Raw genomic sequence first — 23,904 nt, forward strand, 5'->3', positions numbered from 1 at the left:
TGGGAGTCATTCCAGCACCTGGCCCCAGGCAGACTCAGCTGTTTGCCCTCTCAAGAGAAACTGGCAGCAGCTGGTGGCAGCAGCTGAGGAAATCTAGGGTGAGGGAGATGACACAATGTAGGGACACTTTTGGTGTCTTGTAACCATGCTCTTTGGGACTGAAATTGTCTCTGTCAGAGAACTGTCAGTCCTTCCCAGTGCAGTGCACTGCAGCTTCTGGTGATGCACTCAGAGATTGGTGTTTAGGGTTTGTGGGGGCTCAGCATCACAATCAAGAGTAGGGAAAGGAAAAAGCAAAAGATCACCCTCTCTTGACTCTCCCATGGGAAAGAAGCTGTGCTGAAAGGACAGCGGGAGAAGCATTAGGAGGATGTGAAGGCAAGAGCTGGACAAGGAGCTGCTGGAGACAGGAGAGAGCACAGGCTGGATTTTCAGGAGTTTCCAGATCAATGGCCAGCCTCTAAGTTTGTGGATCCTGAATGCAGCACTGCCACCAGCTTCTCCCTTCCATCTTAGACGGGAAAAGTAAGGAAGCTTCTTCTGCAATGTAATTGGCCAAGGAAAACAAAACCCAAAGAAGTTGTTCATAGCATGTATGCAGAGGAATCTACTACAGTCTTTATTCACTAGACACTGAGGTGGGTACAAAGACTCATGGCAGAAGGAAAGTGACCAAGAGGTTCACATTTTGTGCAGTCCTCGGGGCACTTTTCTGCCTTGTGACGTTCTCATTCTTCCTCTTCTATCCTCCTATGGAAGTCCCGGCTCTTGGCTCGGAGCTTGTTGACCTGTGACTCTGCAATGTCAGCCCGCTCCTCGGCTTCCTCCAGCTCGTGCTGGATCTTGCGGAACTTGGAGAGGTTCACATTGGACAGCTGCTCCTGGGAGGGAGAAGGACTCGGTAGTGAGAAGTTTGGGGCTTAGGGTTTTTGTTCCCAAACTCCATGCACCACTGCTTGTACAAAGTATCACAGCAAGATTAATGAGATCTCAGAGTCCTTCTCACATATCTCCTTAACAGAACCATAAGCCCTACTCTCTGCTGGACTGTTTCCACAATGAAGAAGCCATGCTCAGACAATCTTAAATTCAGGGGCTGTAGGACTTCCCTCACTTCATCCTTGACTGCTGCAAGCCCAGAAACAGGCAAAGGTTCCTTGTATAATTATAAAAGCAGAATGAAAAGTGGTCTGTGGGGGACTTCCAACACATTCCCTGTCTGCTATCAAAATTTTAAAAACATAGTATTTCCAGAATTTCTTTATATACTGTACTACCATCATTCATACAAGTCCTTACACATTGCTTTACTGTTGTAATGCAAAAAATGCTATGTGCATTTGCCCTCCTCAGTAGTTTTCTTAAGGGCTCATTGTTTTCATTCTCAAAGGCAAGTCTGATTTGTGAGCCTTTATGAGAATTTGAAAGAATTTTAAGTCCTCCATTATTAATGAGTGGCATCTTCTAAATTTCTTATATTTGTCTCCTCAATGGCCAAACTACCCTCTGGGAAGTAGTTCTTGACAAGCACTCAGATACTTACAGCCTCCTCAGATTGTCTCTTGTAGGATTTCACTTTCATTTGCAGCTTGTCCACCAGATCCTGCAGCCTGAGAATATTCTTCCTGTCTTCCTCAGACTAGAGTGTTTGGCAAACAGGAAAGAGAGTCAATTCTTGATACTGCATCACGTGAGGTTAACAATTCCCCTTGGGAATGGTGTGTGCAAAACGTGCCTTGCTGTGAGAAAACCGTGTGAGAGCAGGAGCCCTCCTGCCTTACCTGGTAGGTCAGTTCCTTCACCCTCCGCTCGTACTTGCGCACGCCCTTCACGGCTTCAGCGCTGCGCTTCTGCTCAGCATCAACCTCCCCTTCCAGCTCCCGCACCTGCAAGGACAAACCCATCCCTGCAGCTTCCCTGCCAATGTCTCTGCAAGGACACGCTCACTCAGGCACACCCCCAGCCCTACACACCCTGGCCTCCAGCTTCTGGATCTGCTTCTTCCCTCCCTTCAGTGCCAGCTGCTCGGCCTCCTCCAGACGAAGCTGCAGGTCCTTCACTGTCTGGTCCAGGTTCTTCTTCATCCTCTCCAGGTGGGCACTGGTGTCCTGCTCCTTCTTCAGCTCTTCTGCCATCATGGCAGCCTGATCAGAATGAAAGGTCAAAGCCATTTAAGGACTGGAGATATTTTGGGGAGACTACATTCATCATCAGCAATGCCAGAAGTACCCAACTCACATCTGTGATGGCCTTCTTGGCCTTCTCCTCAGCATTGCGGGCTTCCTGGATGGTATCCTCCATTTCACCCTGGATCTGGGCAATGTCCGTTTCCAGCTTCTTCTTGGTGTTGATCAAGCTGGTGTTCTGTACAATGGGATGGACGTGACAAGAGTTTAATTATAAATGTGCCAAAATAAAGCTTCTGCCTGAACAAAGACTTTCCCCTTCCAGCTTCCACCTCTTATCATGTAATTATTTTTAAATGAGTGTTTACAAAATGTTGGGGAATGGATGCAAAACACGCCTTTCCTTGGGGTCAGCAGTAGGGAGGCTTTTCTAGTACTGCTGTTCCTCTGGTAAATTCCAGCCCTCTGTGTTTGGTCAACACAGCTTTTTCTCCCTGCCCTGACCTGGGTGTGGAGGAGCTGAACTCTCTCACTGGCATCCAGAAGCTCCTGCTCAGCCACTTTCCTTGACCTCTCCGTCTGCTCCAGGGCTGCCCGGAGCTCCTCAATTTCAGCCTGCAGCAGGTTTGCTCTGCGCTCCACCATGGCCACCTGCTCCTTCAGGTCATCCTGTGTCCTGAGAGCATCATCCAGATGGATTTGGGTGTCCTTTAAAGAAAGAGAAAAGAAATTACCAGGTGTCAGTGGTCACTTGAGTGGCAAAAATGTCAGGGATCGCATTTTTCTCTTTCTTTAGCTTTGCTGAACAAACCTTCAGCACTGCCTGAGTGTTTCTCAGGTTCTTCTGTGTCTCTGCAGCCACGCGGTTGGCATGGCTCAGCTGGATTTCCATTTCATTCAGGTCTCCCTCCATCTTCTTCTTCAGCCTCAGGGCTTCATTCCTGCTCCTGATCTCAGCATCCAGAGTGCTCTGCAAGGACTCCACAATTCTCAGATGATTTCTCTTCAGCTGGTCAATCTCTTCATCTTTCTCTGCTACCTTCCTGTCGATCTCAGCCTTCACTTGGTTGAGCTCAAGCTGCAGGCGCAGGATCTTCCCCTCCTCATGTTCCAGGGAGGCCTGGACAGGTAGACGCAAACATTGATAATATCAATAAACCTACTGCTTCCTTTTAGGGGAATATCAGAGTATTTCGAGAGATCTCAACTGTCTGCACTCCCCAGAGAGAAGGGAGGGGAATCTAGGCCTGTTTAAACCTATTTCCTCATTTATTTAGTGCAGGTGCCAGTGTTTATGGTCACATACCTCAGCTTCCTCCAGAGCAGCCTGGATTTCAGATTTCTCCTGCTCAATCTGCTTCTTCACTTTCTCCAGCTCATGAATTGCCTTTCCTTGCTCTGCAATCTGCTCCGTGAGGTCGGAAATCTCCTCTGCAAGGAAGGGTGAAAAGCAGCATGGTCAGGCACAGAGCTGAATGGAGAAAGGCTCTGCTGCACCAAGGGGCCAGGCATGTCCTGCAGGCCCAGAGCCCTTAAGTGTGGCAGATAGAGGAGTTTGTGAGAAAGGCCAGCAAGGGGAGCAGAGGCCAGGGACTTACGCTGCAAGTTCTTGTTCTCCCGCTTCATTGTTTCCAGGTGGTCCAAGGACTCCTCATAGGCATTCTTCATCTTGAACAGCTCCGTGCTCAGAGAGCGCGACTCCTTCTGCGAGGCCTCCAGCTCAGCCTGTGTTTCCTCATACTTCTGCTTCCATTCTGCCAGGATCTGAAGAGAAACGGGGTGTGAGTCGGGCTGTGGCCATCACAGGGGCATGCTCTGGCCAGGAGTGCTGGTGCTGGAGGCCAAAAGACCTTGTCAAAGTTCTTCTGCTTCTTATCCAGAGCAGCACAGGCAGCATTGGATCTCTCCACATCAATCATCAGGTCCTCCACTTCATTCTGCAGCCTCTGCTTTGTCTTTTCCAGGGAGGCACATTTGGCATTGACAGCCTCAACCTGTTCCTCTGCATCCTGCAGACGTTGGGCCAGCTTCTTCCTGGAAATTGGTAAGCACAGTTCTTAACTGGATATGAAAGTGAATGTTGATTATAATATTCACCAGAGCACATGAGACACTTTTTAGTATTTGGTCCTAATGCACATGGTGTAGAGCCTATCCATAGCAGTCATTTTTTTCCTATTTGATTTCCCCAAGGTCTTCATAGAATCATAGAGTCACAGAATTGTTTGTGTTGGAGGGGACATAAAGAATCTACTAATTCTGTGCCATGGGCATTGACATCTTCCACTACACCAGGTTGCTCTGAGCCCTGTTCAACCTGGCCTTGAACACTCCCAGGGAGAGGGCAGCCATACCTTCTCTGCAGTCTTGCACAATCCCATACATGTCTTTTCACCTTCATTCTTTATCACTGAACCATTTTTCCTTGTGTTTTTCTGTTTCATATAACTCCTTAACCTTCTATTAGGCTTTTGCCTTTGAAAATCTCAGTGGTGTCTTTAAATTTCCCTTATTGGTGTATGTCAGCCTTCGTCACTTTCCCCACGTACTTGGCCTCCTCGAGCTCCTCCGTGCGCTGAATGGCGTCTGTCTCGTATTTGGTTCTCCACTGAGCCACCTCGCTGTTGGCCTTGGACAAGGCTCTCTGCAGCTCCCCCTTGGCCTCCTGCTCCTCCTCATATTGTTCCCGGAGCAAGTCACAGTCGTGGCGAGCGGACTGCAGGGCGTGGGCCAGGGCGCTCTTGGCCTGGTGGTAAAAATAAGGCAGTAAGGAATAGGTGTTTCCTGTGAAATTTCTCTTACTGGTATTTATACACTGATATACATCCCAAACATACAGTGATTAGCCGGATAAAAACATGGGATTCCTTCACTGCAAGGGTCTAAATTGCATGATCTAAGAGGATGGTTTGAATTTTTCATTGGGTCACCTTTTGAAGTCTTGAACATGTCACTAAAACCAATACTATGTCAAATATTTGTTTCATATGTAACATGAATATCTTCACCTTTATCTCTTCTTCTAGCTGCCGCTTCAATTCTTCAATCTGCTGGGTGAAAGCCTGTTTCCCTCTAGACAGCTGAGAAATTAAAGCATCTTTTTCCTCCACCTGGCGTCCATATTCACCTGAAAATTTTTCAATTTAGAAAACATTTTAATAGCCAAGAGAACAATTTATGGAGTTCTGCCATTTTAAAATTGCAGACAGAAGGGCTGTACCAGATTCTGTTTGCAGACGAGCTCTTTGAGCACTAAGATCGCTAATCATGCGCTGATTCTGCTCCTCCTTTGTTTTATATTCACTCAGCTGATCTTCCAGTGTGCGGCACATCTTCTCCAGGTTGGCCTAGATATCAATTGCACATAAAAAAAATGAGTAATTACCTTGATCCTTCCTTCTTTTAGCAAGAAAGTATGTCCAGAAGATGTAGTTGACATATCTTGGGACTGTACATATGCCTACTTCTACATGTAAGATTTGGATAAATTATTTATAATATAGCCTGATAAAAATTAAATAAATAAGATTAAAGAAAAATATCACATTGCTATCAAATTCCTAATAAAAATAATTGTGTACCTTGGCTTTAGACACAGACTCTATATTACTGGCCAAGTCATCAATCTCCATCTTCATCTCACTCTTCTCCTTCTCCAGCTTCTGCTTCACACGTTGCAGGTTGTCGATCTGCTCCCCCAGCTCAGCGGTGCTGTCCGCGTGCTTCTTGCGCAGGGCGGCAGCCGTGGCTTCGTGCTGCAGCGTGGCCTCTTCCAGGTCCCGCCGCATCTTCTGGAACTCTGCCTCACGCTTCTTGTTCATCTCCACCTGAGCTGCTGTGGCCCCTCCTGCTTCCTCCAGGCGCTCGCTGATCTCCTCCAGCTCCCTGGACAGGTCAGCCCGATGCTTCTCTGCTTTAGCGCGAGAGGTTCGCTCTGCCTCAATTTCCTCCTCCAGCTCCTCAATGCGGGCCTGCAGAACAGGAGGGACCCTTCACACCCGTGCCCTCCTCCTGCCTGAGCTGAGCCTGAGCAAGGGAGGGGAAGGAACAGAGACTTGCCTGCAGCTCCTTGATCTTCTTCTGAAATTGCATGCCTAGAAGTTGCTCATCCTCAATCTTGCTCTGGATCTGGCTGATTTCAAAGTCTTTCCTTTGGCCAAAAAGAACTGTGTTAGAGCTCAAAGGAAGAAGACAAGTGGTCCAGCCCAGCACTTAGGTGCCCCAGAGCCACACTTACTTCTTCAGTTTCTCATCCAGCTGCTGCTTATCATTCTCCAAATCCATGATGCTGTCCTGGGCCAGCTTCAGGTCTCCTTCCAGTTTCCTCTTTGCTCTCTCCAGGTCCATGCGCAGTTTCTTCTCTTGCTCCAGGGACCCTTCCAGCTGAACACAACAAGACCTTCAGTGCTCTACCAGCCAGCTCAGGCTCCATACCTGTCCTGTTCCTGCTCTGTGTCTGTGTGCTTACATCATCCACTTGCTGTTCCAGCTTGATTTTGGCTTTGGTCAGAGTATTGACTTTGTCCTCCTCTGCCTGCAGGTCATCCAGGGTCTGCTGATGGGCCTCTTGGAGGGCTTTCTTCTCTTTGGTCAGCTTTACAATAGTCTCATCCAGGCCTGCCATCTCTTCAGTCAGGTTTTTCACCTTTAGGAAGAAAGGAATAAGCACAGACACAAAATTGTGCTTAAAACCTTATAACAAGTCTTTCCCTTGAGTGTGATTGACAGGTTCTACCTCATACCTTGTTTTCGGTGGCGTGTTTTTCCTTCTCCACCTTGGCCAGTGTTAGCTCAAGGTCATCAATATCTTTCTTCAGTTCTGAACATTCATCCTCCAGTTTCCTCTTCTTGGCTGTCAGCTCAGCATTAATTTCTTCTTCATCCTCTGCCCTTTCAGTCACTTCTTTAACTTTGGCTTCCAGCTGTATTTTGGTTTTGATGAGCTGGTCACACCTTTCCTCAGCATCAGCCAAAGCATCTGCTTCCTGGTAGGGAGATGCCATTTTTAGGGATATGCTTCTTGAGGGAATATTGAGATACTTAAACTACATAATGCAGGGTCTTGTGTAGCACTTTTATAGTTTAAAATTTGATTCGTGTTCCAACAGAATGACATAGAATATAGAATTGATTTTATATTGTTAGCTTTGAAACAGACAGATTTAAAGCTAAAACCAAATAAAATCCTTTTCAATCCACCTGAAGACATGAGTATTTATTTATTTGTGCAGGGTATAGAATCCAATGTTATCTCATAGTATCAAACATTGTATCAAAGTGCATAATCTTAAGAATATCTCAGCATACACCATACAAAAGTGTCACACAAGTAATATTATGACTACAGATACCTCTCAGTCCTTACGGAAGCTAGTTATACATTTGAGAGCACCACTGAAAGAATTACAATTGAACTGAACTAAATCAAACTTTCTATGTGGTTTGAAAATGTCTTTCTAAATATCAACCTGATAGTCACAGCAGAATTGGGATAAAGCCCACTGGTGCTACTCACAGCCTGTACTTGAAGCTGCAGGTCATTTTTCTCCTGCACAAGTTTCACCATTTTCTCCTCCAGCTCCTTCCGCTTTGCTTCCGACTTTGCAAGCTCTTCCTTGGTTTTCTCAAACTCTTGTTTCATGTTGGCCATTTCCTTCTCAGACTCTGCACTCTTCAGCAAGGGCTTGATCTTGAAGAACAGCTTCATCCATGGCCAGTGTTTGACATTCATGAATGCACGAATGTTGTACTGGATGCAGAAGATGGACTCCCTGAAGGATAAGTTGAATTAATATTAGTGTTTACACCATGATGACACAATAAGCCAAGTACAATGAACCTTATTTGAAGAAAAGTCTACCTCCTTTCCACCATTTTCTGGTACGCCACCCTCGCCAGGAAGCCCCTGCACCTGGCCTGGGTGCGGGTGATGAGCTGTGCCAGCTTCTCATCCCTCATCTCCTCCAGGAGTCCCACCAGCCCAGCTTTGAAGAACACCTTAGGTAAGAACATGAAAACAGATGCAGTGTCTGTACTTTTTTAACATAACCTGATACCCTGCCCCCCATGACAAGTACTATGGAAATTAAGAGTAAAACCACAAAGAACATCTGTAGTGGCAGACAGTCTTTTATAACTCCAAGCTTCTGGTTACTTACAGTTGAAGAACTATAATAGCCAGACATTTTTATCTTTATTCACTCTTGATTCTTTTATTCTACAACTTTGTCTTAAATTAGGATCTTGATTAACCCTTAATTAAATCATCCTATGGCAAAGAATTTCAGTTTATTCGTGTTGAGTAATCAAGGATCTGGTTGATTTATTTTACACTATTTCTTATACCCTGTTGGATCATTTCATGTACTGTCTGGAGTATCTGAGTGTCAATGTCAAACCATGCAAGCCACAACCACATAGTACTTGAAGCAAACGGATCTTGTACCTTAGTGTGACCAAATTTGTATTGAGTATGGTCTATATCAATTGATCCAAGGAGTTTCTCACAAGCCTTCTTGCTGTCAATGAACTGTCCCTCTGGGATAGCACTGGCATTTAATACTTTGTATCTGAGGAGGAAAATGGAAGGACTTGCTTTGAACTCCAGAATGTTAAGGGTCTTTTCCAGCCTAACTGATTCTATGAATATGAAGAGGTCTGTTGTAGAGACTAGCTGGCAGGTACATGGCAAGAAAGAGTCTTAAGAACTCTTGAGAACTAACAGCACTTGTTAAACTTAGAGAAGGCTTTAGGCACAGGAGGGGAAGGTTAGATTTCAAAAGCTATTTAAGATGGACAAAGTGATCCAGTAATAGGATGAAGTCTGACCTCTGTTTAAAATCTGCATACAGGACTCTGTTGGGAAATCCTTTCCTGCAAATCCTGATCCCTTCCAGCACGCCGTTACAGCGCAGCTGGTGCAGGACCAGCTCGTGCTCCATGGCACCTGGCAATGCAGAGCACAAACACATACCATGTTCTGTAATACACTGGGGAAGACCTGCACCACGCTGGAAACCTTCAATATATGTGTAAGTCTCTTACCAGGTGTTTTAGTTTCATTTGGGATGATGCACCGTACAAAATGGGGGTGGGTGCTTCTCAGGTTGGTCATCAGCTTGTTTAAATTCTCCTGGGAGAGGCATTAAGAAAAGCTGATGTTAGCAAATGTAATTTTTGCTGTAAGCATCAAGTTCTCTGAAATGAGATACTATACAAAAATTAGAAGAACCCCAAACTCAAGCCTTCTGCACCAGTTTTTCTGACTTTCCACAGATCTTTGCTAGAACTTAGTGTATAAAGCTCTTCTGAAAAATGTGTAGGAATGACTCTTAAATCTACAATTTTAATACATTTCACTGACTCTAGTGGAATGCCTTCATTTAAAAGGAAATCCATCTTCCATTGGAAATACCCAGAGAGATAAAGTAGTACCCCTATGAGGCAGTGTGAAGCATTCTGCAGTAGACATTTGGAGTGGATCACATGGAGCATACCACATAGAACCTTTGTGTTTTCCCTACTGAAAGCAAAAGGGACAAAACCAACAAGCTGAGTTTTAATATCTAGATTATACATTTATCTTGTAGGGTAAGGTGAGATTAATCCAAACCTTAAACAAATGGAAAAGCTGTGCATTCAGTGAAATAAAGTATGAGTAGAAAACTACTACTAAGATTTATTCATAGCACAACGTGGCCCAAGAACTTCAGAATCTTTTAGCAGAACCAAGCCAAAACATGACTAGCTGTAGTAATTGGTGGGTTTACTCTTCTTAGGAAGAACTAGTGAATTCTCTACTGTACCCGAAAAAGAGCTGAGACAGTCTGGAAGGAAGAGCCCTTCTTCTTGCCTCCCTTCTTGCCACCGCCGCCACTCGCCTCGGCTAAATTGAAAAAAAATAAAACAGATTTTAGATTTTTTTTTTTTTGCCTTCTTTGATTCCTTTTTGCAAGCTGTACATCAGTGAAAACATGGAATTCAAAGAACCAACCTGCATCTGCTCCGCCATAGTTGGCAAAGAGTAAAGCCAGGGTCTTCACAGATGATTTCTGGTACAGCCCAATGACAGTTTCATTCAGAGGGTCCTTGTTCTTCTCCAGCCAGCCAGTGATGTTGTAGTCCACTGTGCCAGCGTAGTGCACCAGGGAGAAGTGGGCCTCAACCTTGCCTTTGGTAGGTTTTGGCTTCTGGAAGTTGCTGGACTTGCCCAGGTGCTGGTCATAGAGCTTGTTCTTGAAAGAGGTGTCAGTTGCCTTGGGGAACATGCACTCCTCTTCCAGGATGGAGAAGATGCCCATGGGCTGGGAGAAATCACAAGGGAGATTGTGATTGTAATTTATCTTTCAGGGCAATAATGATCTTCAGCTAGGCACAGTAATGGAACATAGACTGAGATACACATCAGAAAATATTATTATTTAATTCCGTTTCCTTCTAGAAAGTGGGACTGATCACACTGATACTTATATTTTTTAACACAAAATTACTCATAAAAAAAATAGAAATTAATTTTGTTTATGTTGACAATGTGTAAAATCAGAACACTACCTTCTTATTCGGTGGAACTCAGATCACACAGAAATGTGTGAGACAAGTTGAACACAAGCCAGCATTACAACATTGCAGCAAAGCCACCAACTCATCCTCATCTACACTGTGCTGCTAAGAGCTCAGGGATCCTCAGATCCTTCCCCTCTACTCAGCTCTGAGAAGAAATATCTGGAGTGCTGTTCCAGCTCTCGGCCACACAGCACAAGAAAAACATGAACACAGATGATCTCTTTGGAAAATGAGACCAAGTAATTACAGAGATTCCATGCATGTAACTGATTTGGACAGAAAGGACACCTTCTCAATGAGCTCAATGCAGGCAGCCAGGTCCATGCCAAAGTCAATGAATGTCCATTCAATCCCCTCCTTCTTGTACTCCTCCTGCTCCAGCACGAACATGTGGTGGTTGAAGAACTGTTGCAGTTTCTCATTGGTGAAGTTGATGCACAGCTGCTCAAAGCTGTTAAACTGGAAATAAGAAAGACGCAAATTTGAAGATGCAGCAATAATTGCAAGACCTCATCTTTTAAAATTAAGGAATGCAGCTAACTTGATTTCCCATGCATTTCTTCAGACTGTTTTATGACATTATGAAAACGAGAAAATAATCAAATTAATTGTCCACAAGGAATTTTTTTCATTGATAAAATTTAAAGATAAATTGTACATCCTGTTTAAAATGAGACCAAGTAGCAGGGAGAATAAACCCAAGCTTAGGACTATCATGATTACATTTTTTTACATTGTCTTTTCCCAATTATATAAACAATGAACTTTTATGATTCGACCATTTTGTACCTTTGATTTTCCGCATCTTGAAATAATACAAGTCCTTTGAAAGGTCATTTTTTTTATTTAAAAAAGACAAATAGCAATAATCATGTGATAATATTATGTTCTCTTTAAAAATGTGTCTCAAATCAATCATAACATTCAGTTGTCACTTCCAAATAGCTGTTATGAAATCTTACTCACATCAAAGATCTCAAAGCCAGCAATGTCCAGGACACCAATGAAATACTGCCTGGGCTGCTTCGTGTCCAGCTGTTCATTGATGCGAACAACCATCCACAGGAACATTCTCTCATAGAGTGCCTTTGCTAGAGCACCTACAGCATTGTGCACCTACAGGAAAAATAAAAAAATAACTGGAGTTACAATGCGGGGCAGAGGAGAATCAAAAAGTTATTAATTCTACACACGGTTACAGGTTATGTTTCTTACCTGCTGTGCTGTTTGGCCCTTGGTCACGTATTCATTTCCCACCTTGACACGGGGGTAGCAGAGGGCCTTGAGCATGTCAGCTGAGTTCAGCCCCATCAGGTAGGCAGCCTTGTCAGCAACTGAAAAGCCGGAGGAAAAAGGAAGAATTTTATGTCCAGTAGGCTTTGAATCCTGGGGCATTCCCTAAAGGCTGAAGGGTTCAGATTTCTGTTCTTTGAAAACTTTTGATAGACTCTTGTAGAGGGAATCTTTGTAATATCACACTTGCCATTACACATATTGGGCTTTTCTAAAATAATTTCTGTTTGAAATTCTTCACTGCAGCATGCAGAAAATTATGAAGTTTTCAAATATCTCCTGGCACAAAACTGAAAACTGAAGCTTGCTAGTCTGAATGTGTGCAGCACACATGCAGCTCAGGAGCTGCAGTGACAACAGTCAGGTACTGATCTACATTCAGGTGATCTAAACCACAAAACAGTTAGAGTGGAACACAGAGACAATATCTCTGTTCTCCTTCAGATCCACAGCCTACAGCCTTTTCTTAGCTTTTGTTTCCGATGTTCAATAAAACTCATTGGGCTTCATCCTATTACCTGTGGTGCTCCCCACCTGCCTTGTCCTTTAAAAAGAAGAGGCATTACTCACAGGACTGAAGACAGGGGTTGTAGGCCCTGTGCCCACAAAGGAAAGGAATGAAATGACAGCTCTCACAGCTGATTTCCCTGAGCATCTGATAGGTGAGGGTGCATGGGAACGCTGTTCTCTATTATGTTAGAACTGAATCACTGGTCTGTTTCACAATTGCAAGCCATATTCCAGCAAAGGTATGACTAAAGGAACATCCATAACTCCTGACTTCTTGAAAGAGTATGAAGACCAGTTTAAAGTATTAATTGTTCATAGCAAAAGTTACATAAATCCTGTGATCAGGGAACTTGATGTACTGAGGACAAGGGACAGCTGTTTTTCCTCAATGATTGTTTTCCTTGGGATCGAAAGTCCAACACTGAACAACTTTTGCCGTCTTCCACATAGGTAGTGGCTTACAGAGGGTTAATTATGGAATTTGATAATACCTTCTGTGCCTTCAGGCTCAGCTTGCTCCTCTCTTGGTTTCTGCTTGAACTTCAGGTTCCCATAGTGCATGACAGCCCCTGTCAGCTTGTAGATGGCTGTCTTTTCATCAGCAGTGAAACCCAGGATGTCAATGGCACTCTGGTAATATAATGAGCAAAATGAAATAGCTGCATGTTATCTGATGACCTGTGCCTGTCGACCTGTTCTGTACATTACTTACATCTGTCGCCATCAGCTCCTCCTTGTCATCAATGCTGGGAACAGTGATCTCACCTTGACTCACAAAAGGGTAGTCAAATGGGTTGGTGGTGATGAGGAGCATTTCTGAAAACAAATGTGTTCATGGGTTAATTTCATTAATCTTGTAATATAGTTGAATGTTGCTCAGAGATTTTCCTCTCAAAAGCTCAATGATGTCTCCTACCAATTAGCTCTGGCTTCTTGTTGGACATGATCTGATAAAAGATGTGGTAGCTCCTTTCCGCCTTGAGCTGGAAAGTGACTCTGGACTTCTCCAGCAGATCTGCCCAGGGAGGTAGAAAGAGTTAGGCACTTGTGGGAATGGACATGGAGATGGGAATTGGGGAAGGGATGGGAGCAGTCCAGGAGAATGTCTTACAAGTTTCAATGTCAGCAGAAGCCAGTTTGCCTGTGGCCCCAAAGTGGATTCTGATGAATTTGCCCTGTTAAGCAAAAGCAGCAGCAGATCAGGCTGGATGTGTTCTGCTGGCATCTCCTTTGCATGAAGAACTGCTCAGGCATCGTGTGTTGCCATCAGGGGGAGAGATTTTATGCAAGGCAAGAACTCACAAAGCGTGAGGAGTTGTCGTTCCTCACGGTCTTGGCGTTTCCAAAGGCCTCCAGCAGTGGGTTGGCGCTGATGATTTGATCCTCAAGCGTCCCCTGCAGAGACATAAGAATTCAGTCACTGTCTTTAGCTGACAGGGCAATGACAGACCTTTGTTCTTCCTCACTCACCTGCATTTTACCTGATGACTTCTCTTCCTTCTTCTTCTCTCCACTGGCTGCAATTGTTGCAAAGTACTGGATGACACGCTTTGTGTTCACAGTCTTCCCAGCACCGGATTCTCCGCTGCCCAAGCCAAGAGAGAAGCAGAGGGTGCGTGGTCAGGCAGGAGGTCCCCTGGCACCGGGCAGCCCCGCAGGGACCCGCGCAGGGGGTGTACGTACGTGATCAGGATGGACTGGTTCTCCCGATCTGTCAAAGAGGAACAATGAAAGATGTGCTAGCAGCTGACTTGCTAAGCTGAATGAGACATAAAACTGCAAACTGAAGTTGGTAATTCTTCAGAAATTCCAAGACTACCCAATTCCCTTCTATGTCCTATCAGTATTAAGCATAACCCCAAATAGATCTATTGAACATTGAGAAGCATCCAGACCTGAGACAAGCTGTTTGTCACTTGCCCTTCATATAATTTTCCTCAAGAAATGAAACCAAAGTACCTACACAAGTTCAAAATACAAGAAAAAATAACTTTTTCTTTCTTATCAGTGAAAAACTGTAGAAAACTGAGTCAAGTACTATTTCTGGAGTAGGAGAGTGTAGAATTTTGTACAATAAAGTACAAATAATTTACTATGGTAAGTTCATGAATGCTCCTAGATCAGTTTCACTTGAAATTGCTTGTTACATAAATTGACCAAGTTCACAGTCATGCTCTCTGGTGGTTCCAGCTGCCTTGTCACATGCTCCAGTGAGATCAGCAGGGCTTTTTTGGTTAGATTGCTGTGAGGGAGGTCAAACACTCACCAGTCAGCATGAACTGATAGGCGTTGTCAGAGATGGAGAAGATGTGTGGAGGGGCCTCCTGGCGCTTCTTGCCTCGGTAGGCCAACACCACCTCGGGGTTGTACACCGGCAGCCACTTGTAGGGGTTGACAGTGACGCAGAAGAGACCCGAGTAGGTCTGTGAGGAAGGGACACAGCACGTTGGCTTCCCCTGAGCCTGGCCCAGCAGTTGCTGAGGCTGCCCAAAGGAAGCTGCTGCTGCCACTTACGTAGATCATCCAGGCTGCGTAACGCTCTTTGAGGTTGTACAGCACGGCGGGTTCGTGGAGGTGGGTCATCATGGCCATGTCCTCGATTTTGTCATACTTGGGAGGGTTCATGGAGAAGATCTGGTCATCCTTCACCGTCAGGGTCTGCCAAGGAAACAAAAGATCCTCATATATCAGCTAAGAACTCAGTGAGGGAAGCAAATGTTGTCCTTCAGCCTTGTTTTTGACTCACCTCTCCCCCTTCAGTCTTGACAGTGACTTTGCCTGATTCCCTACTAGTGACTGTCCCTTTCACAAAGGATTCCTTGGGATGAACCACGAAGACAGATGACTTGGCATCAAAAGGTTTGTTTTGGGCTGCAATTCTCTCCTTTTCCGATTTTCGGAGGTAAGGAGCTGCCTCCCCAAAAACGGCCATCTCAGCATCTCCAGAGGCCATGTCTGCACTGTACTGAGGATATGTCAGCAGATGACTCTGAGGAGGAAAAAAATATGGTCCTGATTATTTATTCTGTGGGATTTGGGAAAATTTTATCCTGTGCCTTGGTGTCTCTTCATACTGAAGGTATTTTAACATGGGATAACTAGAAACTTAATTTTATGTCAAAATAAGATGGATGTGGTCTAGGTCTTCAAATGTTCATTGATGGCCTTTTCAGAACTGTGGATTTGGTGCTTTAAGAATACTGTGCCTGTAAGACAAGAGTGAATTTGTTGAACAAGTTTCAGTAAGATAACACTATTAGGAATGGAAATAGAAGAAATTGTTAAAAGGATGAAGAGTGAAATAAAACTACTGAAAAACTGTAGTGTAGATGACCTACAGTCTTGGAATACAATGAATCTGTGGGACATTTCCTATTTATTGGTAATGGAAAGGTAGTAGGTAATTAATAAATTTTGCTAATGAAGTTCTCCACTGGAAAAACAAAAATAAAGAAGTGCACGCTTTGTGACCTTTTAATATTCTGCCACAATTAATTTGCTATATGCATTTCTTATCATTTACTACTATGTAAATATTTAGGTACCACAATACCTAAATAATTTCAGCCCCAAAGTTCTGACTTAGGTGAAATAAAATTCAGTCATTGAAACTGGAATTTCCAAGGCTGTATTAAGATCTCAAATAAATGCTTACTGAAAAAATCTAGGAACACACAAGTTCTCAAAAGTTTTTTTTTTAAAGTATTTCTTCAAGTGATTTATTAAACATCCATGGTATTTAAATGTAGCCAACTGCACTTGAAAATCCTCTAGCTATTTTAGTAGAATTTATTCCCTCTTTATTCTTTAGGTAATATATTTTTTGTCTGGAGTAAGAAAGCTGAGAATTCTGGAACTCTGTAAAGGTGGTTAGAAGATCTGTAAGTTCAGATGATTTAATAATTAATATATTCTTAAACAGAATACAGGATTTTGCATTTTTTCCTGCTGTGCCTATCTGGTCCCATTCTCCTCCTGCCCTAGCAAAGATGGGAAGGCAGCACACCTTGAGAATGTCCCCATGGGGATTTTCTGTTCTGCCATCAGTGCTCAGAGGCTTCAAACACAGCTTTGGGCACCCTCACCACTTTCTACTGCAATCCCACCAGGTTTGCATAGAGTAAACCAGAGAACCTTCCTGACACCCCACCCAAAAGGATCTGTCTCTGCCCCTAAGAATCAGTAAATCAGCTTCTTACCTCTCGTGACACCAGATGTGTGGCTTGTGGGCTGGCAGCTGGTCAGTACTGTAAAACACAAATAGCAGTTCCCAAATTGCTGCTGCACAGAAATCAAGAGTGAAAATATGCAGGTGCCTTGAAAACAGATTTGTAATGGAGTCCCCTCCTGGACAGGAGCACTGGAGGCAGCAGGAATGCGGTGGCACATTAGGCTGCCATCCCCTTCCTGCCAGCCTGCAGACCCCATCCTCTTACCTTGGAGCTTTCTGTGGAGCCAGGGCAGACGTGTTGCAGGGACGTTTTATACGATCTCGCCTGCAGATGCTACAGATGCCTACTCTTTCTTCGGTCAAAAATATTTTGGCAAACCCTCTTTGGTAAAGCATTGTCTGGCAAACTGAACTAAGGGCATAATTGTCATTTGACATGACTAGATATAATTAGAAAATTTTGATGTCTTAGTGGCTATATGAATACATCTCCTATAAACAATCTTCCAAGGGTGTTAAGGAGGGAATCTGGACTAGTCAAAGCACTTAAAGAACTTGGATTCAGGACTTATGGATTTTATTGCTGACTTTCTCATCGACTCACCGCACGACCTGGGATGGATTGCTTGGTATGTCTGTGCTGCAGCTATCCCAGCTGTACAATAGATAAAACAGGATGTTAAAAGATAAATTAGCATTATTAAAACATTTTGGCAGTTTTGTTGGTTTAACCCTGAAAGCAGAAATGCAGATGTAGAAGAGGTGAGGAGGGTGACGGGCACAGCAGGATGGTCAGCCAAACACTGCAGCAGGGAGAGGTTGGGTTCTGCCTGGGCTTCTCAGTTGATGGCTCTGACAGATGTGAGGCAGCTTTAAGGGGATCAGGAGGAGTGTGCACACACACACACACACACACACACACAGGCTGTGTGCCTCTTTGCACATACTTCAGATTGCACATAAGTGGCAGAGTCTCTAAAAACTGTTCTTGTGAACCCTCTGATGGGTTATACCTGCTGAGACTCCTGATCTGTAGGTTAGTGTCAGTGAGCAAGATGCTCCCTGCCTTTGCTGGCAATTTAACTTAACCAATGCCTGTAACCCTAGGAAGAATAACTGATTTGAAATGCCTTCCAACTGAAACCAGCACGCCTACTTACAGATGGTAGAATAATCCTGTTTTCAATAATACCTATACAAATAATTGGATGTATGCACAAACACATCATGCCAGCATGCAGTCCCAGATGCTACCTGATACATCCTCAGTCCAGCACTTCCATTTCATTACAAATATCTTGCACACTTAGTCCAAAACAGCACAGGTATGCCAGAGCACTGGGGGTGACAGACTGGGGGTGCCTGGACAATGCTGATGGAGAGAGGGGAAATGGATTTACTGGTGGAACTGGAGAGAAACTGGTCTTGTTTTAGGAATAGAGCACAGTCATGTGAGCTGATTTAAATCCTGTCAGATTTAGGCTGAAGTACTTAACACCTTCTTTGCCTCAGTCATCAACAGAAAGAGTGGTTACCCTCAGGGCAAGCAGCCCCTTAAGCTGCTAGTCAGATGGAGGAGCAGAATGGACTCCCTGCAGTCCTGGAGGAATTCATCAGCGACCTGCTGATCTTGGACACTCACAAGTCCATGAGACTGACAGGATTCACCTGAGGCCACTGAGGGAGCTGTGGGAAGAATTTGCCCAGCCACTCTCCATCATTTATCATCAGTCCTGGCTAACCAGGACTTTCCTATAACCAGGTGTGAGAGACTGGAAAGATTGATGGCCCGAGACATTTTGGGATGCAAGTGTGTGGGGGAAGTGCACTTCCCCACTCCCCACCCCACCCAGAACCATGATTCTATGATTCTGTAGCCGAGTGCTGGGCTAGATCACCTGACTTTGGGAATGTTGCCTTTCAGTGGCCAACAACAAAACCATTCTACTCAGAGAGCTCTTCTGGGTTTTTGCTGTTGTGCTGTGCAGGATGTGCTTGCAGCTGTGCAAGAGGCAGAAGTGAGGCACACAGCCAGGCAGCTCTGGGCAGGCAGCCGAGGGAAGGTCTGATTTGAATGGGAAACAATCAGTGAGCTGAGGTGTCTCCAGGTGTTGACACTCACAGGGATTTGGGGATTGAATTTAGTGTCAGTAGGTCCCTGTAGTCCAGTGGTAGAACATAAAACCTTTTTTGAAAATAGTCCAAATCTCAGAAGAGGGTTGAGAAGTAGAGCACAGCAGTGAAAGAGATCCTTTAATCAAGATGGCTTCTGAATATCTCCAAGGATGGAGATTTCACAATAGCTCTGGGAAACTTGTGCCAGTGCTCAGTCACCCTTACAAGATTTTCGTAGGGTGAAAAATCTGTGCATCAGATTGTGCCCATTGCCTCTTGTCTTGTCACTGGGCACCACTAAAAAGGGCCTGGTTCCATCCTCTCTGCACCTCCAGGTATTTATATCCATGGATACACTTCACCTGATCATTCTCTTCTCCAGGCTGCAGCCTCTGCCCTTTCAGCCTTCCCTTATGAGAGAGATGCTCCAGTCTCTCATTCATCTTACTGGTCCTTTTCTGGACCCTCTCCAGTAGCTCTGTATCTCTCCTGGACTGGTGAGCTCAGCACTGGACATCACCCCAGGCATGGCCTCAGTGCTGAATTAAGGGCAAGGATCACCTCCCTCTACCTGTTGCAACACTCCTTCTAATGCAGACACCATTCACCTTCTTCACAGAAAGGACACATTGCTGCCTCATGTTCAACTTGCCGTCCCCCAGAACCCCCAGGATCTTTTTTTGCAAAGCTGCTTTTCACCTGGTCAGCACCCAGCATTTACTGGGTGCCTGGGCTTGTTCCTCTCCAGGTTCAGGGCTTTGCACTTGCTTTGTGTTATTGGGTCCCAGGTTCACCTCAGGGTTTTGCCTCATCAGTACTCAGCTGCACACTGTCCTTAACACAGAAAACACTTAATTTTAAATGGACCTTGGCAATTGTAGAATCACAGAGACTCAAATCTTACTGCCATGTTTCTCTGTATTGCTAATTGAGTTATAAAAAGAAGATAAAATGCCAAAACATCAGCTACTTTCACTTGAAAGCTCTAAATTCACATCCATTTCCTTTTTTCCTCTTTTGCATTAACAAAATAAGACACAAAAACCAGGAACTTCTTGTTCAGTGTTTTGAGTTGTTGTTTTTAAATATCTTTTTGAAGGAAATTAGGGCTAAAGCAATGGCAGCTGTAAGAGCATGAGTTGTGATTACAGGTAGTAAATGAACTCTCAGTCAATGTCCACAGGGGAAAGACACTACATTTGTGGAGCCTGGAAGAGGAGACAGGAGTATGTGCTAGAGAAAAAATGTTGGGAAAATAACCCAGCATTCCGTGTTGTAGTGTATGACATAAAACTCATGAAAAGTAAAGTGAAGTGTTTGGTCAGCTGTCATAAGCATCCCTGGAAAGCAGTCTAAGCTACTGAGCATCTGCTTTGGATTTGGTTTAATTTATACAGCTCTTCTCTTTCACCAGGGTTTCATTTGTATGGCACTGGTATAGTGGTTTCTTACAAAGAAGTAGTCTGTGATCTGAAATGGATGATCCAGATTACACAGTAGTTTCACTCTATAGATCCCAAAAATTTACTTCAGGGAAAACTTTGCCATGTTTCCTCTATCCAGGTACAGCAAGGAGAAATCTGTCTAGGAAGGAATCTGTTGAAAGAAGTGTAAACACCTCAAAGCAAAAAAAAAAAAAAAAAAAAAAGAAAAGAACACAATATTCCCTGGGAACCATTGCTATTCTGTCAATTCTATTTCCATCTCTGCAGGGTGAACTTCACTGGGGCCAGAAGCAAACCAAAGCAGAAATAAGTGGGATGAGGCAGGCTGGAAGCCATCTCTGGATACAGACTGTGCTGCGCAGCAATGCAGTGTCGTCAAGGTGCACATTCCCCAGGGAGGAGAAAGGATTCAGTCGTGCTGAAAATAGATCCTTCTTGAGACAGTGACCAGACAGCTGCTCCCTTTCTGCCAGGGCCTAAGATTTGTATTTTGTTCTTCCCATCCCAGCAGTTAACTGAGAGATAAGGAGTGAGAATGCACTTTTTAGTCGGGCTGGGGAGGGCAAGGGGAAGTTCCTGCAGGTGCTGTGTGTTGGCCACTGGGAACCTCCCCCTCCTGCCTGTTAAGACTCATCAAACTCATGAACTGGAAACACAAGAACGGCCTTTATGGGCAGGGTATTTGCAGTAGGAAAAGGAATGTTTCTTTGTAGTCTTTACGCTTGGGAGCTACTCTCAGGCTCTGTGATTCTCCTGAGACAGACAGCTCCAAGGTGACCCCTCTGGCTGGGGACATGTCCATGTGTCCTTTCTGGCTGGGGACATGTCCAGGTGTCCTCTCTGGCTGAGGATGTCTCCAGGTGTCCCCTCTGGCTGGGGACATGTCCAGGTGGCCACTCCCATGCAGCTGAAGCCATGGTCATCAGTGAAATGTTTGATTTTACTTCATTCAGTTAACAGTTAATTCCATGCCACTTGCCAAAGCATTTTCTTCCAAAACACCAAATCCATAATACTGCTGAATAATACTGAAATGTTCTTAGCAGCAGCAGCAGGCTTTGGTTGCTTTCAGTCCTTGAAGAGCAGTGTGACCTGCAGGCAGAATCAGAGATCTGTAGAGCTCATTGGGTCAGCAAAATGCATCACATCACATCAGGAAGGAGCTCTCCAGGTGAGGAGCAGCAGGTCAGGCACAGTACAGGAGATTCTTCTCATTACCACAGGCTGGACATATTCTCAGTGGTAACCATGCTGGTAAGCATTTCTCGAGGTCCATGACAGGAATTCAGGGGTGTGGTTCAAACATTTTTTTTCATTCTGAGTTGCCAGGTATGATTTTTCAGAAACATGTGTTTGATACAGCACTAACATCACCTCTGTGTGTTATTTCTGACAATAACATAACATTGAAGGAAATAAGATTGCATGATGCCCCTGCCCATGTCAGAAAGAAGATTGGATTAGGTGAGATTTAAAGGTCTCTTCAACCCAAACCCTTCTGTGATCTGTGTGACTGAATGGCTGTGTGGGGTCAGTCCAATGGAACAGGCAGACTCTCACACCCAAAACATTTGTCATCATCCCACTCTCCCCAGACACCCAGCCTCTGCATGACATTCCACCCAGGTAGTGAAGCCTTCTAGAGAAAAAACACCTCAAGATGGTGAAAAATGTCACGTGAATAGAGCAAAAATCAAATAACTTACACATGGGAAACTGTACTGAAAACAACAAACTGTGCTCTTCGTGTCTCTGCCAGTAATAGGAGACAGAAGCACAAGCACATTCCTACTATCTCTATATGAAGCCTAAGAAGCCTTTGGCCTTCTCAGGTCTCAGTGACCTATTTGTACCCCCATGTGGAGCCTGTAATGGTCATTGGACAGAGCAGATATCCTCTTCAGCAGGGATCCCCTTGCACACCCTGCTAATGAGCCCTAGGAGGGTGGACAGAGCTCAGAGCTGCTCAGCTTCTGCTCCAGTAGGAAACCTCCTGCTGTGGGTTGAGGGCCTGGAGAGCAGGCTCAGGAGCCTACACAGACAGAGGTGTCTCCTGGTGCCTGGGGACAGGTCATTGCAGCTCCTCCTCATGTGATTGGGGTCCCTGATGCCTTGACAAGGAATTGAGATGTGCTCAGGGCCAAGGGGGGCACCAGGAATGGGCAGGACCTGCATGGATGTGCTGCTCCCCTGAGCACACATTATAGCTAAGGTGAAAGGAACTGAGTCCTGCATGTGGTGGGTCACTACTGGTGATTACTCTGCCCTACTTCAACCCAATCAGCTTGCTGGGTGGCTGGTGCCCAAACCCTGACGAACTGTGGTAGATGTTCCATAATGTACAGTCTGCATACATCTGTTCCTTTTTCACATCTGATGTGCTAGTGACTCTCAATGCAGTGTCACACAGGGAACAGACTGGGTGACAAGCAGCTGTGCTTGGGTGTGCTTCTGAAATTGTGTTCCCCTCCAGGACTCAGGAGTGGCACAGCTCACAGAGCAGTGGGGAGACAGGTCAAACAGCAAACTTTCACCTGGGGCTGAGAACTCTCTGTTGAGTATTGGAGTTGTGCTGTTAATCAGACTCCTCATGTTGCCAGCAAACACCAGCGGAAGAGCTGGCCTAGGAGGTGACATTCAGGATGTCCTTTCTGTCACCCACCACAGCAGCTGAGGAGCTCCTGTTACAGAGCAGGGGAGAGGGGTGGGCAGGCTAAGACGCCTCCGGGGAAGACAAAGTCAAAAGATGGCAAGTGGCAAAAGGGGGAGGGAAGGAGAACGAGGATTAGGTGCATAATATTAGCACAAGCAGCAACTGCATCCTAAAAAAGACAGCAATGAGGTGGTATCTTCCTCAATTGGCACACATTTGGGACAGATGTACAAATCCTACTTCTGGGCAGATTTCAGTGCTGTAAATGGAAATAAACTGGTATGGAATTTCTTTAAAAATTAGGCTTTTCCAGGCTAAGACAACCTAGTGGATTACCAGAGAATTTTCTGAGTGACACTCACTTTATTGAAGTTGCCAACAGGATACACAGCAGAATTTTCTAGTGACATTTCTGACCTAACTTGTTCTTGCAGAAAAGTTCCTTTTGCATCCTTAGAAAATTTATCAATGGTTTCATTATTTTATGTTGGAAGACAGATTCCCTTGTGGGTCAGGCTAAACATTTCTTTAATTGCTCTCTTCATTCATCTCATGTGCCAAGGGAAGAATACAAGTCCCTGCTGCTCCTGAAGGGCAAATCAGTTGTGCAAAGCAGAACAGCTCCAGGTTTCTTTTCCTGGATCATCCTACATAAAACATATACCACAGGGTGGGCTAAAAAAGAGTGACAAGCCAGGTCACTGTGGGGTTGGCCACAGCTGAAAACTTGGACCACTCTGCACCACCCCCATCCACTTTCCCTCTGCCAGAAAGAAAAGCAGCTCCTGATGCTGCTGGACCCCAGCCTGAGCTACCTGCCCTGCCTGGGGAGCTGAGGTCTGGCCATGCTGGGGGCTTCCAGGCTCCACCTGCGAGTAGCCCCTGAATTCTTAAGCCCTCTGGGAAGGGCTGGGTTTTCGCTCTGTCCTCCCAGTACAGCTTGTGTTCCCAGGTTTGGGAAATGCTGCCTGAGGATTTGTTCTCTGCAGCGCAGACAGCTCTGCTCAGTACTGTGCCTGGCCACGAGGG

General features: G+C 45.0%; 1 protein-coding gene across 1 annotated transcript; it reads right to left on the reverse strand.

The window, feature by feature from the left end:
- Nucleotides 1-596: 596 nt before the first annotated feature.
- On the reverse strand, nucleotides 597-16,974 carry LOC102113778 (myosin heavy chain, skeletal muscle, adult-like). The gene is made up of 40 exons (XM_014259672.2): nucleotides 16,928-16,974; nucleotides 16,691-16,738; nucleotides 15,238-15,480; nucleotides 15,006-15,149; nucleotides 14,758-14,914; nucleotides 14,175-14,202; nucleotides 13,962-14,076; nucleotides 13,794-13,886; nucleotides 13,603-13,666; nucleotides 13,408-13,506; nucleotides 13,204-13,307; nucleotides 12,983-13,121; nucleotides 11,904-12,022; nucleotides 11,655-11,804; nucleotides 10,977-11,147; nucleotides 10,120-10,429; nucleotides 9,932-10,011; nucleotides 9,171-9,258; nucleotides 8,955-9,072; nucleotides 8,572-8,695; nucleotides 7,987-8,123; nucleotides 7,642-7,897; nucleotides 6,869-7,111; nucleotides 6,595-6,771; nucleotides 6,364-6,509; nucleotides 6,186-6,276; nucleotides 5,708-6,097; nucleotides 5,347-5,473; nucleotides 5,135-5,253; nucleotides 4,676-4,872; nucleotides 3,977-4,160; nucleotides 3,725-3,890; nucleotides 3,433-3,557; nucleotides 2,938-3,246; nucleotides 2,631-2,834; nucleotides 2,239-2,364; nucleotides 1,974-2,144; nucleotides 1,782-1,886; nucleotides 1,544-1,639; nucleotides 597-881 (listed from the first exon to the last, which is right to left on the reverse strand). Exons 3-40 carry the CDS (start codon nucleotides 15,442-15,444, stop codon nucleotides 729-731), a joined length of 5,832 nt encoding a protein of 1,943 aa, XP_014115147.2. The 5' UTR covers nucleotides 15,445-15,480; nucleotides 16,691-16,738; nucleotides 16,928-16,974; the 3' UTR covers nucleotides 597-728.
- Nucleotides 16,975-23,904: the final 6,930 nt, after the last annotated feature.

Source organism: Pseudopodoces humilis, chromosome 21, assembly GCF_049639895.1.
Source record: "Pseudopodoces humilis isolate 2021_Gansu_Grassland_sample_001 chromosome 21, ASM4963989v1, whole genome shotgun sequence".
Lineage (NCBI taxonomy): Eukaryota > Metazoa > Chordata > Aves > Passeriformes > Paridae > Pseudopodoces > Pseudopodoces humilis.